The sequence below is a fragment of the Salvelinus alpinus genome, chromosome 8 (genome assembly GCF_045679555.1).
Source record: "Salvelinus alpinus chromosome 8, SLU_Salpinus.1, whole genome shotgun sequence".
Classification (NCBI taxonomy): domain Eukaryota; kingdom Metazoa; phylum Chordata; class Actinopteri; order Salmoniformes; family Salmonidae; genus Salvelinus; species Salvelinus alpinus.
This window is the reverse complement of record NC_092093.1, coordinates 28,168,319-28,186,459: the sequence shown is the minus strand read 5'-3', so window position 1 is coordinate 28,186,459 and position 18,141 is coordinate 28,168,319. Positions and strand designations below refer to the sequence as shown.

General features: G+C 42.6%; 1 protein-coding gene across 4 annotated transcripts; it reads left to right on the top strand.

Moving 5' to 3' along the window:
* LOC139582858 (G patch domain-containing protein 2-like) lies at positions 1-18,035 on the top strand. Of its 4 annotated transcripts, none has more exons than XM_071413249.1 (10): positions 1-225; positions 1,433-1,676; positions 2,090-2,643; positions 2,890-2,954; positions 5,584-5,760; positions 6,017-6,152; positions 6,298-6,352; positions 6,480-6,544; positions 6,682-6,770; positions 15,567-18,035. In XM_071413249.1, exons 1-10 carry the CDS (start codon positions 176-178, stop codon positions 15,734-15,736), a joined length of 1,605 nt encoding a protein of 534 aa, XP_071269350.1. In that variant the 5' UTR covers positions 1-175; the 3' UTR covers positions 15,737-18,035. The 4 variants fall into 4 exon arrangements, with proteins under 4 accessions (XP_071269350.1, XP_071269351.1, XP_071269352.1 ...); XM_071413250.1 differs by having other exon boundaries at positions 4-225; positions 2,090-2,640; XM_071413251.1 differs by having other exon boundaries at positions 9-225; positions 6,298-6,337.
* The last annotated feature ends 106 nt before the right edge of the window (positions 18,036-18,141 follow it).

The window sequence follows — 18,141 nt, the reverse complement described above, 5'->3', positions numbered from 1 at the left end:
CACCGGTACAGTAGGTGGCAGTAATGTGCAATTAACGTTAATACTTGTTAGTCAACCACACCACAGAATGAATTGTGTTGACTGCTTTCGCATATGTACTAGCAAGCTTTATTAGCTAGCTTTAGACGGGTCCCCTTTGTTTTTGGTTAAAAGTAACCGGCTTTGAGGGGCTTTAATGTTCCGTGAAGCTAATTTAAAGACCATCGGTAAAGCGGGAACCAGCTGGTAAGTGATGTCAAATCATGGCTAGCATAGCACCCCTGCCTAACGTATTTTGATGAAACGACAGTGCCAACGTTAATCGGTTAACGTTACCTAGCTAACGATCAGATGTTGACATTGTCAGCTAAATGGATCATTAACGTCTGACTGCCCAAATTGGGTTGTCGGTCTAGATTTAGCTAATCAAAGTTAACTAGCTTTTCTTTTGCGACTTAGCCAACGCGTTAGCTTTTAAAATGAGGCCAGATCTCCATGGATTGTGCCTGGCCGTCTAGCACAAGTCTTGCATGCAAGTTCAGCCAACATTTTGTTGCAGCTAATAGCTAGCTGGCACATACACACGGGAACACCTTCCGTTACAGATCATAAGATGCCAGGGGTGTATTAATTATGCCTTGTAACGAAAGTTAAGAATCAGAGCAAACGGAACGAGGTACCAACATGAATTTGCCCAATATAAACAGGTTTTCGTTACGAAAGATTGTGCAGCAGAATCAGCGTAATGAATACAGCCCTGGTCTCATGAGACAGTTTCACATTGACACTTAATAGGATACACACTAGGCTGTACACAAAAAAAAGTGGATTGTATAAGGAGGTTGACTGGTTTAGAGTTCAGAATGCCACATCGACAACTTAATGCAGATTAAGCAAGAATCCAGATAGTAGGGTTGTATTGAACACAGGCAGGAGCACATGGGGAAAGGTTGCAGGATAATGTAGTTTACTAGGGAAATACAAGCGGGAGGTAACACGTTAACATACAAGCATGACAGACAAGTGCAAAAAGCAGAATAAACCGAAGTGTATCAAACAAACTGAGGATCTTACATACTGGACTGGCAGGAAATTGTACTAAGTATGGCAGCAGCATATACACTTTGACAAACTCCAAGGATCTTAATGTTAACATTTACAAATGTGCGCCAACAATGGAAAGTACAGCCACACACACACCATGGAAATAAAAAATATAGGATGGCCACCTCATACAGTCACCAACAGGAATAAGCAAGTTTGGAGGGAACACTATTGCTTAAATAGACACGGGTGCTAATGAGCAGAGTGGAGACAGTTGTGGTGGAGTGTGGCCAGGGGGAAAGGCGTGGCAAGAGGTTATGGATGAGGACATGAGCCTTCACAACACACACACAAATTAAATTCTTCACTGTTTGTTACACATTCATACCTCCTTTCTCTCCTTCCCCAGGCACTTTAGCCGGACGATGGACGAGCTGGTTCATGACCTGGTGTCGGCGCTGGAGGAGAGCTCGGAGCAGGCGGCGCGGGGGGGCTTCGGGGATGGGGGGGACCACGCGCTGGCTGTAGGCTGCCTGCTGAAGAGACAGGCCCGGAAACGTCGTGGGAGGAAGAGACGATCTGACAACCCCCACCCACCCTGGGAGACTGGCCACCTCAGTGAGGGATCTGAGTCCAGCCTGGACGAACACAAGGTGGGGAGGGGGTCTGGGTAGGCCCTTAATGAAATGGTCTTGTTGTTATTGTAAAGGAATAGTTCCTTTGGTAACTGCTTTTTTCCCCAGGAAAGTACAGTAAGCAGATTCCTTAAGATAACAGATACTGTCAGTTTTACTGTCTAAGCTAGGTAGCCTAGTGGTTAAGAGCATTGGGCCAGTAAATGAAAGGTTGCTGGTTCAAATCTCGAGCCAACTAAGTGAAAATAATCTGTTGATGTGCCCTTGAGCAAGGCACTTAACCCTAATGTCTCCTGTAAGTCGTTCTGGATAAGAGTGTATGTAAAAATGTTTGACTTTCTGAACGTCTCTTTGGCTAACCGTTTTTGTCTTTCCTCTTGCTCTCCTTCTCTTCCTCGCTCTCCTTCTCTTCCTCGCTCATTTCCTCTCAGGACTACCGCACCACCACAGGCGGTATTGCCAGCAGCAACAGCCACGCCCGTGATAACAGCGACTCTGATGAGCAGCTGGGGCCCAAGCGCCGTACCCCCCTGAACCCCGACACAGGGCGTGCCAAGCGCCCCATCTGGCAGGAGGACCTAGGAGGAGTGCCGGGTGCAGAGGGGTCCCGTAGTTTGAGGCGACGGCGCAAGGTCAAACGCATGGCCGTGGACCCCCCTCTGGAGCCGGAGACCTCCAGTAGCAACACCCCCATGCTAGGGCCCCCACCCGTCCCCAAGCCCCATGCAGGGTGCAGGATCCCTGGGGTGAGCGTGGCTGAAGGCAGGGCGGGGATGGAGCTCGTCGTTGGTGGTGGTGGTGGGGTTGGAAGAGGGAAAAGCAGGGTAAAGAAGAGGAAACTGGCTGCCCACAGGCTGGGGCTGGAGGCGACTGATGAAGGGGTGGTGGTGGAGAGTGAGGACGCCATTATGGGGCAGGCGGGGCCCAAGGACAAGATGGAGTTTGAGGAGCAGAAGGGCTCAGACGAGGACATGAGTGACAGGTGGTTAGTGTTTCTCTTGTCTGCTGTGTTTCCCTGCTCCTTGGTGTAGGCCTATACGTTCACAGGTATGCTCACCTGGTAGGAAAGCAGTATTTAGGAGACTTGTTTGCTAGGTTATTCTCCCCATAGCTTCATCTTTCTGAGTTTTCCTTGTATGATGGTTAATGGAAATTGATTTCAGATTGTTCTCTTCTTTTCCTATCACCTCTCCTCACACCCCATATTTTCTCCTTTGTCTCTCTCTGTTAGTGAGACCAGCAGTGTCAGCAACAGTAGCGATGGTGGACTGTACACCAATGACGAGGGGAGGCAAGGTAACCATCTATTTTGCTGGCCACCAAATCTTGTTATTTACAGGAATGGCGGAGTATCATTTTTATTGTTACATGCTTCATAAAAAAACAGGTGTAGACTAAAAGTGAAACGCTTACGGGTCCTTTTTCAACAATGCAGAGTTAAAGATAAAAATATAAATAGTGACACAAGGAATAATTACACAGTGAATAACAATAATGAGTAAAAATAACATGCCTATATACCAGCAGTACCGAGTCGATGTGCAGTGGGACGAGGTAATTGAGGTAGCTATGTACATATAGGTAGGGGTAAAGTGACTAGACAACAGGAGAGATAATTGACAATAGCAGCAGTATATGTGGTGAGTGTGATAGTGTGTGTGAGTGTGGCCTCAGTATGTAGTATACATGTGTGTTATGTGTGTGGGTGTATGTATTGTGTGTTGGGGGTTCAGTGTGAGTGTGTGTGGGTAACAGTACTCTTCTTGTGTTGTGTACAATCAATCATCGACACGAACTCCAACTTGTAGCACCAGTCATGGAGCTTTATTCTGATAGAAACAGCACAAAATTGCACGTCATGCAATGCACGGCTCACCATCCAACTCTGTACTCACGCACGCTGGTTTGGTGCTTGTTCACTGGGAATGTAGTTACCAAAATAATACAACAATTACAATATATAATATTTTGAACAATGTACCTGATAGAAACAGCACAAAATTGCACGTCATGCAATGCATGGCTCACCATCCAACTCTGCACTTACGCACGCTGGTTTGGTGCTTGTTCACTGGGAATGTAGTTACCAAAATAATACAACAATTACAATATAATATTTTGAACAATGTACCTGATAGAAACAGCACAAAATTGCACGTCATGCAATGCACGGCTCACCGTCCAACTCTGCACTTACGCACTGTACAAAATATACGAAACCCCCCTCCAGACAGTAAGTTGCTAGCTAGTATTAGCGGGAATTCTCTACAACAAAATGCACAACAAATATTCACCAAAAAACGCTGCACCTTATGTGTGATGTTCGAATAACATTTACAAACAAATTGATATAAATTGTACATTTAAATAATCACTTGGGAGTATAAAAATCACTTTTGACGTACAATGCTTTGCAACCAACAACTTACCGCTGGTTTGGTGCTTGTTCACTGGGACGATTCTAACTGAAACATCCTCCCTCGTAAGCAAGCTACGCAAACCAGCCAATAAGATGCCATGTTGAGTAGGTGAAGGCAAGACAAAACTAAAACCAAAAACCCATTGGCTTAACAATAAAGTGGCAATGGGAAGCACCAATATAACCCTGTTACATGTGCATAGAGTTAGTGCAAACAAGGTTCAATGTAGGTAGTCTGGGTAGCCATTTGATTAGCTATTTATCAGCCTTGTTTAGCAGTCTTATGTATCAGGGGTAGAAGCTGTTCAGGGTCCTGTTGGTTCCAGACTTGGTACACTGGTACTGCTTGCCGTGTGGTAGCAGAGAGAACAATCTTTGGCTTGGGTGGCTGTAGTCTTTGTTCTCTGATACCGCCTGGTATAGAGGAACTGGATCAAATAACATTTTATTGGTCACATGCTTTGTAAATAACAGGTGTAGACTAACAGTGAAATGCTTACTTACGTGTCCCTTTCTAACTATGTAGAGTTAAAGATAGATAGAAATAGAAAAGGGGGCCATACTCATCACCCTCTGTAGCACCTTGTGGTCGGGTGCCTTGCAGTTTCCATACTAAGACATGATGCAGCCAGTCAAGATGCTCTCAATGGTGCAGCTGTAGAACTTTTCGAGGATCTAAAGACACCACCTGGTTTACCACACCTTTGAACTTGAGATGGGTTAAATTCATGCCTATAACCTGTCACATGTAGCCTAATATAAAATGTACTTGTGAAGAAGTATTTCTTGCAGTGCAATGATAAACCAAGCATACATTTTGTCTCAGGAACAGGAATGGAGAAGTTAGTTCGTTTTTTTTTTTTCAGCATCTCTTCAGCGAATGCAAGTGGGATGGGTAGAGGCTGCGTGCAAATGTGCAATCTTTTGTGATTGACACTTTTATGAATGCAGACAGTATTTAAATCACATAAAATTATTCATCCAAGACGAACTGAAGTCTTATTCGAAACATCCGGATAATTTTCACAGCCTTAATTTCAACCTGTCCTTTGAAATTTTTGCGTGGGAAGAATCATTACCTTGTGTTAGAGCTTTTCTCCCTGATCCCTAAACATCTTGGTCTGTGAGAGAATCGGAAATGGATGTGTCAACTAGATTATTAATGCATTAATTCTATAATTTATGACATTTATTCTTGTGAGTACCGATTCTTTTAGATCAACAAGTTATGCCATGAGAGAAGCTGCATGTATCTAATTATTTACAAGTTGACTAACAAATCGCCTTCCAAAAGTCAGAAATTATAATCGGAAACATATCTAAGTTAGGCTTTAACAAAATATTCAACACCTGCCGTCCCATGTCATTTATAGCAGTGTTATCAACAAGGATAAAAAAGGTGTGTCTTGAAAAAGATTGGTCCAAAATCTAAATGAGTAAATGTTTTGTATGAAAACTATTTTCCAAACCCTGACCGTTAACTTCTAACCTCTTCCCGTCTCCCAGCTGATGATGAGCAGAGTGACTGGTTCTATGAGGGGGACCTGGGGGGAGCATGTGGGGTGGCGGGGGTGATTCCCTGGTGGGAGAGAGAGGCAGGGGAGGAACTGGACCTGGCTGACCCTGTCTTCAACAGCATCCTCACCGGATCCTTCCCCATCATGAGCCCCGGGGCACAGAGAGGTAGCTGGACCCAGACCTTTGGGTTTGTTTGTTTGTATCTCTGAGCCCAGTACCATTTTGATTACTAGTCCCCCACTTGTCTCTGTTTTTCTTTGCAAGATAGTAGAACGAGTTACCCAAAGTCTATTGTGACCTGTCATTTGGCCAGTAGGGGGCAGCTACTGCAAAGGGTTTGTCTTGTAGCCTCTACAGCTGCCATAGTGTTTCTCCTATTCCAGTCTATGATGTGTGCACTATGCTGTCTCTACTGTGGCAGGGTTCCAGGCCAGGCTGAGCTGGCTGCATGGTGTGCACCAGGGCCACGATTCCCAGGGCAGCCCAGGACAGGCCTTCAATGAGCGGCTGGGACGACACCACCAGGACCCCCCCCACTCACATGCCCACTCACACGAGTCAGTCTACCTTACAACCCTCACAGTCACCTGACTTGTAGAATACTTGTCTACACTTTGTTTCTTTTTTCCCTTATTCAGTTTTTTTCTATATTTGACTTGACTGTGTGCAAATAAACTAAACAAACCTATGTGTCGTTCACAGCCCGTGGTTTAGTCCGGGGTCTAGACGAGAACACGGACAAGTAAGACATGCTTCTGTTAGTTCACCGCCTAGCTGCACTTTCAAAACAGTACCGACTGTTGAACAGTTTTGGCTGATAATGCCCAGATAGAGGTATTTTACATTTGCTAATAGCTGTTAGTATATTCTCTCTGTCTCTCTAGATGCACTGGGACTCACGGACAGACAGAGGGCATCGGAGGAGCTGCTCAGTGAAAACAGCCAGCAGGTACATTAGGAATGATCCAATCAACAAATTATCTCACAAATTATACAGTTCCATCCACAACAGTACATTGTTTCTAGGATGTTGCCAACACATGGATGCTAATGAATGATTCTTATTTTCTGGTTGTGGTTCTACAGACAGACGAGTGGTCACCTGGGGTCTCTGTGTACGGGGGAAGTCAAGAGGAGACGCAAAGCAGCACCCCTTGGCTTACCTCCACCCACAGGTAAACTCTTTCTGACACACACTACTGCACGCACTTACACACACACACACACACACACACACCCACCCCCCCAACCCCTCCATCCCCGGTCGTTAACCAGCTTTAGCTCTTGACCCCTTCACCCTTCCTCCCTAACCTAGGTTGGACATCAGTCAGCTGGCAGGCTCTGCAGTCACAGAGAGATACCAGATTAACCCTAAGCCAATCACGGCTGTGTATCACAGAACGCTCCTGCTCCCCTTCACCTCTTTCTACCTCTGTTAGTGTGTTTTAGGGGAGTGGAAAATGTTAATACCAGGAAAGGGAATGAGACTGGGGATATAAAGGGTTAATACGTCTTGGTCAGGTGCCCATCTTGGTTCTAGGAAGAGGATATAAAGGAGTGTATACCAATGGCTACAACTTGAAGTCATGCAACAGGAGTCTGCTCTATTGCCCACACCTCTCATTGTTACAGTGCCTTCAGAAAGTATTCGTACCCCTGGACTTATTCCACATTTGTTGCGTTATAGCCGGAATTCAAAATGGATTACATAGATTTTTTTCCTCACCAATCTACACACAATAACCCATAATGACAAAGTCAAAACATGTTTTTAGAAAATGTTGCTAATTTATTCAAAATTAAATACAGAAATCCCATTTACATAAGTATTCACACCCCTGAGTCGATACTTTGTAGAAGCATCTTTGGCGGTGATTGCAGCTTTGAGTTGTCTTGGGTATGTCTGTATCAGCTTCGGACATCTGGATTTGGGGATTTTCTCCCATTCTTCCTTACAGATTTTCTCAAGCTCTGTTAAGTTAGATGGGGAGCGGCAGTGAACAGCAATCTTTAAGTCTTTCTACAGAGTTTCAATGGGATTCAACTCTGGGCTTTGACTGGGCCTCTCAACGACTTTCACATTCTTGTTCTGAAGCCATTCCAGTGTTGCTTTGGCTGTATGCTTGGGGTCATTGTCCTGTCGAAACATAAATCTTCGCCCCAGTCTGTCGTTTGCGTTCTGAATCAGATTCTCATCAAGGATTTGCCTGTATTTGGCTGCATTCATTGTTCCCTCTATCCTTACCAGTCTCCCAGTCCCTACCACTGAAAAGTATCCCCATAGCATGATGCTGCCACCACCATGCTTCACGGTAGGGATGGCGTTAACCAGGCACAGCTCATCACCTGTCTTTCTCCATTCAGGACAAAGAATCTAATTTGTCTCATCAGACTACAGAATATTTTGCGTTATGATCTCAGAGTCTTTCATGTGCCTTTTTGCACACTCCAGGTGTGCTTTCATGTGCCTTTTTCTTAGGCGTGACTTCTGTCTAGCCACTCTCCCATAAAGCCCAGATTGGTGAAGGTGCTGTAGAGACTGTTGTCCTGGCAGGTTCTCCCATCTCAGCTAAGGAACTCTGTAGTTTTGGTGGTCGTTAGGTTCTTGGTCACCTTCCTGACCACGGTCCTTGTTGCCCGATTGCTCAGTTTGGTCGGACGGCCAGCTCTAGCCAGAGTCTGGGTAGTTCCATATTATTTCAATTTCCCAATGATGGAGACTTTCAACACTCTATAAATTATTGTATAGCCTTCCCCAGATATATGCCTCATCACAATTCTATCTTGGAGATCTATGGACAGTTCCTTGGACTTCATGTTATAGTTTCTGCTCTGACATGCACTTCTTCTATGGTATATTGGCGATCACACAATTTAATGTGCATCCCGCTACCTACTATGCGGGATGGAAACAGGATTCCTCCCAAAAAACAACCCCCCAAAAAATAAAACAACTTCTCTGTTAAAAATAAATAAATAAAACAGATTTGATCCCGACACAGGCTCAAGGGGAACCTGGGAAGGCGGGTCTTCCAACACCAGTACCCCTTGCAAGTCTTTCGATGTAAAATCCTTGAGTCCCAAAAACGTTTCTGCTACAGGCACAATAATGTCTAGTTTCATTGACTTTGAGGCTTGTGCTGTATAGTTTGACTGTGGCAGTGAATGCAACAAAATCCACCTTTAACACACAGGGTATATTATGTCTGGCAGTAAACATTTACTACAGGCTGTGTTGTATCCACTACCATCTCTTCACAAGCACCACTTGTTTTCTCAATTATTTTAATCGCCTCCGCATAGTAGAGTCAATTGACCTCTAACTTTAGCCACCTCAATTTCCTTCACCCTTACAGGGCACTCCAGGAACTCAGGATCATGATCCCCACCACAATTGCATCACCGTTATCCTTCTACACACCTTTCTTCACTATACTCTGTTCGTCTGCACACACTTGAAACATGGCCCAATCCTTTACAATTCTTACACTACAGTGGTTTGGCGACGAAAGCTCTTACGGCATAGCTTCAATAACCAAGTTTCACATGCGTAGGTAAACAACAGGACCGACAGACTTTTTTCTCTCCATTCACCCAGCGGATCAGACGCTGGGCACCAACCACACTAGGAATTCTCTTCAGGTATTCAACTTTAACATCTGTCGTCACCCCTGAGATGACTCCTTTGACTGGTGCTCTACTCCGAAGTTCAAAACACACAACTTCTGTTGTCTGGATTCTTTTGAAGCCCACTGCAATCTTCTTCTGCTCTTCAGAAAAACTATTAATCAAAATAAGACCACTCCTGGTCACTCTGACATACTCACCATTTGACACCTCAATCGGGTTTCCCACATACGCATCCTTACTCAACAAACACATCCTTACTCAACAAACACATCCTTACTCAACAAACACATCCTTACTCAACAAACGCATTCCAACAAGAAGCGATTCATTTACACACGTGTCCTCTACTCCAATTTCAGACAATTTCCTTTTTGTTCCAGTTTTCAATACTACTGTTGTCCATTCAGAACATTCGTCTTCACCAGATTTACTCGACACGCTGCTTAATTCCAACTCAGCATCCACTTCTTCTGCCGTCTTCGTCTCCACAATTCCCTCTGACATGCACTGTCAACTGTGGAACCTTAAATAGACAGGTGTGTTTCTTTCTAAATCATGTCCAAACAATTGAATTGGCCACAGGTGGACTCCAATCAAGTTGCAGTGACATTTCAAGGATTATCAAAAGAAATTTGATGCACCTGAACTCAATTTGGAGTGTCATAGCAAAGGGGTGTGAATATTTGTGTTAATGAGATATTTCTGTATTTCATTTTCAATAAATTAGCAAACATTTCTTAAAACTTGTTCTCACTTTGTCATTATGGGGTATTGTGTGTAGTTGGTGAGATGTTTTATTTATTTGATCCAATTTGAATTCAGGCTATAACACAACAAAATGTGTAATTAGTACTTTCTGAAGGCACTGTGCGTAAAGGTCAAGGAAAAAGAAGCGAGACAAGATGTGTTTTGTGACCCAATCATTGTAGAGCAGGCCTCAGCTGATTCATTGGGTTAGAGGTAGAGTTCAGGGGTTAATTACTGTAGCTTTTTCAGCCCATTGAGCCTAATCAATAAGCCTTCATCAAGATCATCTGCTCTACTCTTCTCTTGTTCTTCCGGTCTCCTTCCTGTTCTCTCTTTCCCTCTCCTCTTATGTCTCCCTCTAACATACTTTAGCATCCCGCCGACTTTTTTCCGCCAAAGCCTAAATGTTTATTTCCACGAACCAATCTAGTCATGATTGCGGTAAAGTTCTGCCCAACGGCTTAGTATGAAATGTAGCCGTAATGCTGAGGCGGCATTGGCACGCACTACGCTCTTAAGCTCTTGATGGCTACTAGGCAGCACCAGTTACTACTAGGCTGTTACCATCCTTCTGGCAGCTCTAAACATTGCGAGGAATGTCACTTCAGCCATCTCTTCACATAGCCTTTAGCACTGTTTTCTTAACCACAACTGGATGGAATATTGAATAAAGTAGGCTAATGTATTTGAAGGCAAAGAATTGTTGCTTATTGAAACTCCCAAAGTCATCCTATTGTTATAATAGCCTAACTGCGTTTGGTCAACTATTTCAGCACCGTTTCGCACTGCTTTGAGACAAGCGAGGGGTCTTGATAAATCAATCAATGTCAGATTTTATTTACACTGAATCGCCATTTGGATATTGGTTAGGTTACAGTGAGGCTGTGGAAGTGTTATCTATGTTGAGATGAGTGCTGCTCGGGATCATCTTGTCTAATTGACTCATTTATTAGCACTAATCAGAACAATTTGCCTGCATGTTATGTAGTTTAACAAGTGGATTATTTAGCTTTTCACTCGCAATCGTTCAGTAGCCTAGGCCTACTCCTATGGGATCAATGTCATGCTGAATGTATTCACAAATATAAATCACCAATCCACAAATGTAAATCACTTTCCACAAATGTAAATCGATATCCACAAATGTAAATCGCTATCCACAAACAAACACCTTTTGATGTGTATTTGTAAATCGATGTATTGCATTAGATTTTTTTTACAACTGCAAATATGCAGGTCATTTCCAATATAATGCAATATATTGATTTACAAATAGAAATCAAAATATGTTTGTTTGTGGATAGTGAATTGCATTTGTGGATTGGTGATTGTAGTGAATACTCGGGGAGAAAAAGGTGTAGATTCACGCGCAGAGCGCGGCAGGTGTTTATTTCACCTTCGCTGAAGGCAGGAATCGTGGTCACAGGCAGGCAATGGTCATACACAGGTAGGCAAACAGGCAGGTGACTCAAAACTAGGACAGAAGGCTATAACTGGTTCTCACAAACAAGCTAAGAAAAGGCTTAGTAAAGTCAAAACGAACAATACCTCACAAAGGCACAAACAGAATGAACTGAACTAAATAAGGAGCTGATGAGACCAGGTGAGTAACTAACACAGGTGAAATCAATGAACAAAAATGAAAGACAGGGCTACGTTCAAGAACACAAAGAAACACGGCTACGTTCAAGAACACAAACAGGGCTACGTTCAAGAATACAAGGTTTAGAAAATAAATACAGAACCTTACAGTGATTTACATTTGTGGATTGGGGATTTACATTTGTGAATACATTTGGCATGATATTGATCCCATATACTCCTGACCAAAAGCCGGTGACTTGTCTTAATCCATCAATGTGATTTTGTTTCAGTGAATCTCCGTCTGTATATTTGGTTTATTCACTGGCTGGGCAAATAAGTGGAGGTGGCAGCTCGTCTATTCGTTTACTCATCTATCATATTGGACAGAAAACATTTAGCATGTAATAATGTAGCCTAATTCAAATGTAGGCCTATTATTTGGGTTAATTGCGTAAAGGCAACTCCAAAAGCCCGTGGAGGTTGTGAAATATGTACACAAGACTCGCATTCTTAAAAAAATATAGATATGCTATTATTTTCTATCGTTATCCTGTTGAATATTCTCAATGTAAGACCCTACACCTGTTCCATAACGAAGTGGAGTGAGGGTAGGAAAGAGATGAAACGTGGATTTAAAAAAAGCATGGGCTTGGGCTCTGTTTCAAAATATCAGGTTTTTAGAAATGTTTGCACATTTATTAAACAAAAATACCTTATTTACATAACTATTCAGACCCTTTGCTATGAGACTTTAAATTGAGCTCAGGTGCATCCTGTTTCCATTTATCATCCTTGAGATGTTTCAACAACTTGATTGGAGTCCACCTGTGGTAAACTCAATTGATTGGACATGATTTGGAAAGGCACACACCTGTCTATATGAGGTCACACAGGTGACAGTGCATGTCAGAGCAAAAACCAAGCCATGAGGTTGAAGGAATTGTCCAAAGGGCCCTGAGACAGGATTGTATCGAGGCACAGATCTGGGGATGTGTAGCAAAACATTTCTGCAGCATTGAAGGTCCCCAAGAACACAGTGGCCTCCATCATTCTTAAATGGAAGAAGTCTGGAACCACCAAGACTTCCTAGAGCTGGCCGCCCGGCCAAACTGAGCAGTTGGGGGAGAAGGGCCTTGGTCAGGGAGGTGACCAAGAACCCTAAGGTCACTCTGACAGAGCTCCAGGGTTCCTCTGCGGAGATGGACGAACCTTACAGAAGGACAACAATCTCTGCAGCACTCCACCAATCAGGCCTTTATGGTAGAGTGGCCAGACAGAAGCCACTGCCCAGTAAAAGGCACATGAGCCTGCGTGGAGTTTGCCAAAAGGCACCTAAAGGACTCTCAGACCATGAGAAACAAGATTCTCTGGTCTGATGAAATCAAGATTGAACTCTTTGGCCTGAATGCCAAGCGTCACGTCTGGAGGAAACCTGGCACCATCCCTACGGTGAAGCATGGTGGTGGCAGCATCATGCTGTGGGGATGTTTTTGAAAGGCAGGGACTGGGAGACTAGTCAGGATTGAGGGGGAATATGAGCAGAGCAAAGAACAGAGAGATCCTTGATGAAAACCTGCCCCAGAGCACTCAGGACCTCAGACTGGGGTGAAGGTTCACCTTCCAACAGGACAACGACCCTAAGCACACAGCCAAGACAGAGTGGCTTCGGGAGAAATATCTGAATGTCCTTGAGTGGCCCAGCCAGAGCCAGGACTTGAACCCGATCGAACATCTTTGGAGAGACCTGAAAATAGCTGTGCAGCGACTCTCCCCATCCAACCTGACTGAGCTTGAGAGGATCTGCAGAGAAGACTGTGAGAAACTCCCCAAATACAGGTGTGCCAAGCTTGTAGCATCATACCCAAAAATACTTGAGGCTGTAATCGTGGGCAAAGGTGCTTCAACAAAGTACTGAATACTTATGTAAAGTTGGTTTTTCAGTTTTAATTTTTTTATAAATGTCCAAAAATGACTAAACCTGTTTTTGCTTTGTCATTATGGGGTATTGTGTGTGTGTGTGTGTGTGTGTGTGTGTGTGTGTGTGTGTGTGTGTGTGTGTGTGTGTGTGTGTGTGTGTGTGTGTGTGTGTGTGTGTGTGTGTGTGTGTGTGTGTGTGTGTGTGTGTGTGTGTGTGTGTGTGTGTGTGTGTGTGTGTGTGTGTGTGTGTGTGTGTAGATTGGTGAGGGAAAAAAATATTTAATCCCTTTTAGAATAAGGCTGTAACGTAGCAATTTGGGAAAAGTCAAGGGGTCTGAATACTTTGCGAATGCACTGTATGTGCAATTGATTTATTAAAATAGACTTCCACCCACATCGGCCCATGCCTACTCCCAATCCTTAACTTGCCAACATGTGCACGGGCGGTATAAAAGGCTTATTACGGCAATGGGGTAAAAATGGGACTGTATGATTGCCTGATTATTATAATTTTTTTACAAACAATATACAGTGCCTTCAGATACCCCTTGACTTTTTCCTAATTTTGTTGTGTTACAGCCTAAATTGGAAAATGATTCAATTGAAATTTGTTGTCACTGGCTCACACACAATAAATACCCCGTAATGTCAAAGTGGAATTGTGGTTTCCTAAATTTTAACAAACTAATTACAAATGAAAAGCTGAAATATCTAGAGTGAATAAGTATTCAACCCCTTTGTTATGGACTCACTCTGCAACAAGTGTTTAACATGATTTTTGAATGACTACCTCATCAGGTACAGCCCCACACATACAATTATCTGTATGGTTCCTCAGTCGAGCAGTGAATTTCAAACACAGATTCAACCACCAGGGAGGTTTTCCAATGCCTCACTAAGAAGGGCACCTATTGGCAGAGATAGAAAAAATAGCAGACATTCAATATCTCTTTGAGAATGGTGAAGTTATTAATTACACTATGGATTGTGTATCAATACACCCAGTCACTACAAAGATACAGGCATCCTTCCTAACTCAGTTGTCGAAGAGGAAGGAAATCGCTCAGGGATTTCAACATGAGACCAAGAGTGACTTTGAAACAGTTACATAGTTTAATGGTTTAATCAACAACATTGTAGTTGTTCCACAATACTAACCTAATTGACAGAGTAAAAACAAGGAAGCCTGTACAGAATAAAATATTTCAAAACATGCATCCTGTTTGCAACAAGGCACTAAAGTAATATCCCTGAATACAAAGTGTTATGTTTGGGGCAAATCCAATACAACACATTACTGAGTACCATTCTCCATATTTTCAAGCATAGTGGTGGCCCATGTTATGGGTATGCTTGTAATCGTTAAGAACTGGGGAGTTTTTCAGGATAAAAATAAACGTAATGGAGCTAAGCACAGGCAAAATCCTAGAGGAAAACCTACTTCAGTCTGCTTTCCCCCAGACACAGGGAAAGGAATAACCTGAAACACAAGGCCGAATCTACACTGGAGTTGATACCAAGAAGCCCGTGGCCGAGTTACAGTTTTAACTTAAATCTACTTGAAAATATATATGACGCAACCTGAAAATGGTTGTGTAGCAATGATCAACAACCAAGTTGACAGCGCTTGAATAATTTAAAAAAGAATAATGGGCAAATGTTGCACAATCCAGGTGTGGAAAGCTCACAGAGACTTACCCAGAAAGACTCACAGCTGTAATCGCTGCCAAAGGTGGTTCTACAAAGTATTGAGATATATCTGTATTTAATTTTCAATACATTTGCAATAATGTATAAAAACATGTTTTCACTTTGTTATTATGTGGTATTGTGTGTAGATGGGTGAGAGAGAACATGAATTTAACCCATTTTGGATTCAGGCTGTAACAAAACAAAATGTGGAATAAGTCAAGGGGTATGAACACTTTCTGAAGGCTCTGTATGTGGTCTATAAAGTCCATAAAGTCTGTCTGTAAAGTGTAATACTCTTCACGTATCTCTCCCTCCACCTCTAACATGCTCTCTCCTTTTATGTCTCCATCTCTTCTCTGTTTTAACTCTGTGTTCCTGTTCTTTTATGTCTCCTTCTCTAGGGGTGGTAGGTGAGAGTGTGGGGCCCATCCCAGAGACCAACATGGGGAACCGGATGCTGCAGAGTATGGGCTGGAGCCCTGGCATGGGCCTGGGTCCGGAGGGCAGGGGCATCACTGAGCCTGTTCGGGCCACACAGAGACCCAAGGGAGCAGGCCTGGGTTTTAACTGAGCTCCACGCTTTAGGCCCCAAACTGAACAGGCCAGGCCAGTAGGCCTCGATGGAGATGGACCCTACTGAGAGCAGGGAGGATGGTGGTCAACACTTCCTGGGAAAGAAAGAGTGATAGAGCATCAGAGCTGGAAGAAGGAACAAATGCAAATGTTTTACTTAAAGGAGGACGAACATCCTATGATAGGGAAAGTCACAACCCTGGTTAGAGAGGAAGTGCATGGAGTGTTAGGGTTCCCACTAGGGCTCCTGAGTGGTGCAGCGGTCTAAGGCACTGCATCTCAGTGCAAGAGACGTCACTACAGTTCCTGGTTCCGTATCACATCCGCCGTGATTGGGAGTCCCATAGGGCGGCGCACAATTGACCCAGCGTCATCCGGGTTTGGCCGGGGTAGGCAGTCATTGTAAATAAGAATTTGTTCTTAACCGACTTGCCTGTTTAAATTAAGGTTAAATAAAATAAAAATATTTTTTTTAAACTCAGATTTGTACTTGATGTCCAACATACCAGGGAAAAGAGAAGGAATGAAGAGAAGACAACCAGGCATTGTAGTTGGGTTTGATTGTGTGCTACTAGCCAGGCTATATAGTTGGATTGTGTGTACTACGGTACACACTAAAAGGCTCAGTTTCACAAGAATACAATTTCTCTTCAATCAATGGTCCATTTTCTGTAAGTAATGGCAGAGCCAAATGGTTGTGTGATATTGCACAGGATGACCAAAAATATATTTCAGGTTAAAATAGTTGTAAGCATCAAAATCACTCTTAGGTGTTCATGTGGTTGAAGTTATATTTGCTTTAAAATATTTTTTGCAATGCCACATTACATTGGCATTATTCCAAGGTAACTATAATGGTATAACCTATGTAGCTAGTACTTACTGTGGTTAGTACAAAAAGGTGATGGCTGAAGTGGTAGCTAAGTAGTGCATGCGGTAAAGGTAATTAAATGTATACTACTTGTAGTTACTCTGGTATAACACTAATGTAAGGTATATATATTACATTTAAACTATCATGCTTTCTTTGGAATATTGGTCAGTTATGTTACAATGTGTAGATGGTATGCCTGAGGGAAGAGTGTGGTAAATGATTCAGGAAATTAATCATGGTATGGTTGTAAAGTAGAATGTTCAATTCCAGAATAGTGTCTATTTTATTAAAAAGAAGCCAAACAAAAGTCAAAAGTAATCACGCTGTACTTGCTTGGTATGCATGTATAGCAATCATCACATGGAAATGCCTCCTTTCCAATAATGATTCCCAGTGGTCGTGTCCAAAATCTGGCTTGCCCAATACTTAGTTAAATTGCATACTGTGTAATAATCGTACTACATCTGGTATTCCAAGTCGGGGTCGTGACCCCAATGCAATGGAGTCCCCAGATTTTCTTTGGGGGGAAGGGGGACAAGAAATGATTGTATGTGACAATATATAAAAATGTTGAGTAAATTTATTTATTGGTTCCTATTCATTTTGACGAGAAAGATGGAAATGTAATGAGTTGAAGGTTGTTTGTTGATGTAAAAATCGAAATGTACAGATTTTAAGGTTGTTTCATTAGATTTGGAGTGGGAGGGGGGTTGCCAGAAATTCTGGAGAAAATAATGATATCCCAAGTTTGAATACCACTTTACTACATAGTATTTAGAACATACTGTTTATTAAAAACGAATGCAGTAAGCAACATATCAGCTGTACTAGTCTCATCCTACTGAGAATGTGCCATCTAATGCGCAATTACGTTGATTCCCGCCGTTTGGTCATTTTAGTACAAAGCGTCCTCAGCTGATTATCAGCTCTTGTCTAGCAAGACGATTCTCTTCCTCATGTGCAGCAAATTCTACTAGATGAAAATACGAAATGAGTATGACATCATGGCATTTAAAGCATACTAAATAAATACAAAATCACACACTATAAAACGATTTTTTTTCGCATACCCCAAATGCCTACTATTTTGAACTATTACAGGTATTCGGACACAGGCAATGACGTTTTATAAAGCGAAGGGAACTACTTTACAGTCCTGTAGTTATTTTACAGTCTCTTCCATTTACATGGTAAATACCAACTGAAATACGATTGTAAAATAAAGTGTTACCATTGCCAATGTAATGTGTGAAATAATCCCCTTGTATTATGAGCAGATGTGAGATCAATTTCTCTTACCACGGTCTGGTCTTTAACAATTATTAGCAGAACTGTGCAAAACTGTTTTACATGTCAGTTCAATCAGGAAGGAACAAAGTACATGTGGTGATACTCTGAAACAATAAACACTGTTTAGAAGTAATATTCAAGTTTGTTATTGTTTACACACACCTCAAGCAAAAAAAAAAAGTATCAGAAAACGTCAAAATACCAGTTTTCCAAAAACAGCTTCATAAATTGCATATCTC

Excerpts from the sequence above, each read along its gene's own strand:
- LOC139582858 (XM_071413249.1), top strand. The coding sequence starts at position 176 with ATGTTCCGTGAAGCTAATTTAAAGACCATCGGTAAAGCGGGAACCAGC. Across the intron at positions 226-1,432 it reads GGTAAAGCGGGAACCAGCTG|GCACTTTAGCCGGACGATGG; the intron begins GTAAGTGATGTC and ends CTCCTTCCCCAG. Across the intron at positions 2,955-5,583 it reads CAATGACGAGGGGAGGCAAG|CTGATGATGAGCAGAGTGAC; the intron begins GTAACCATCTAT and ends CCCGTCTCCCAG.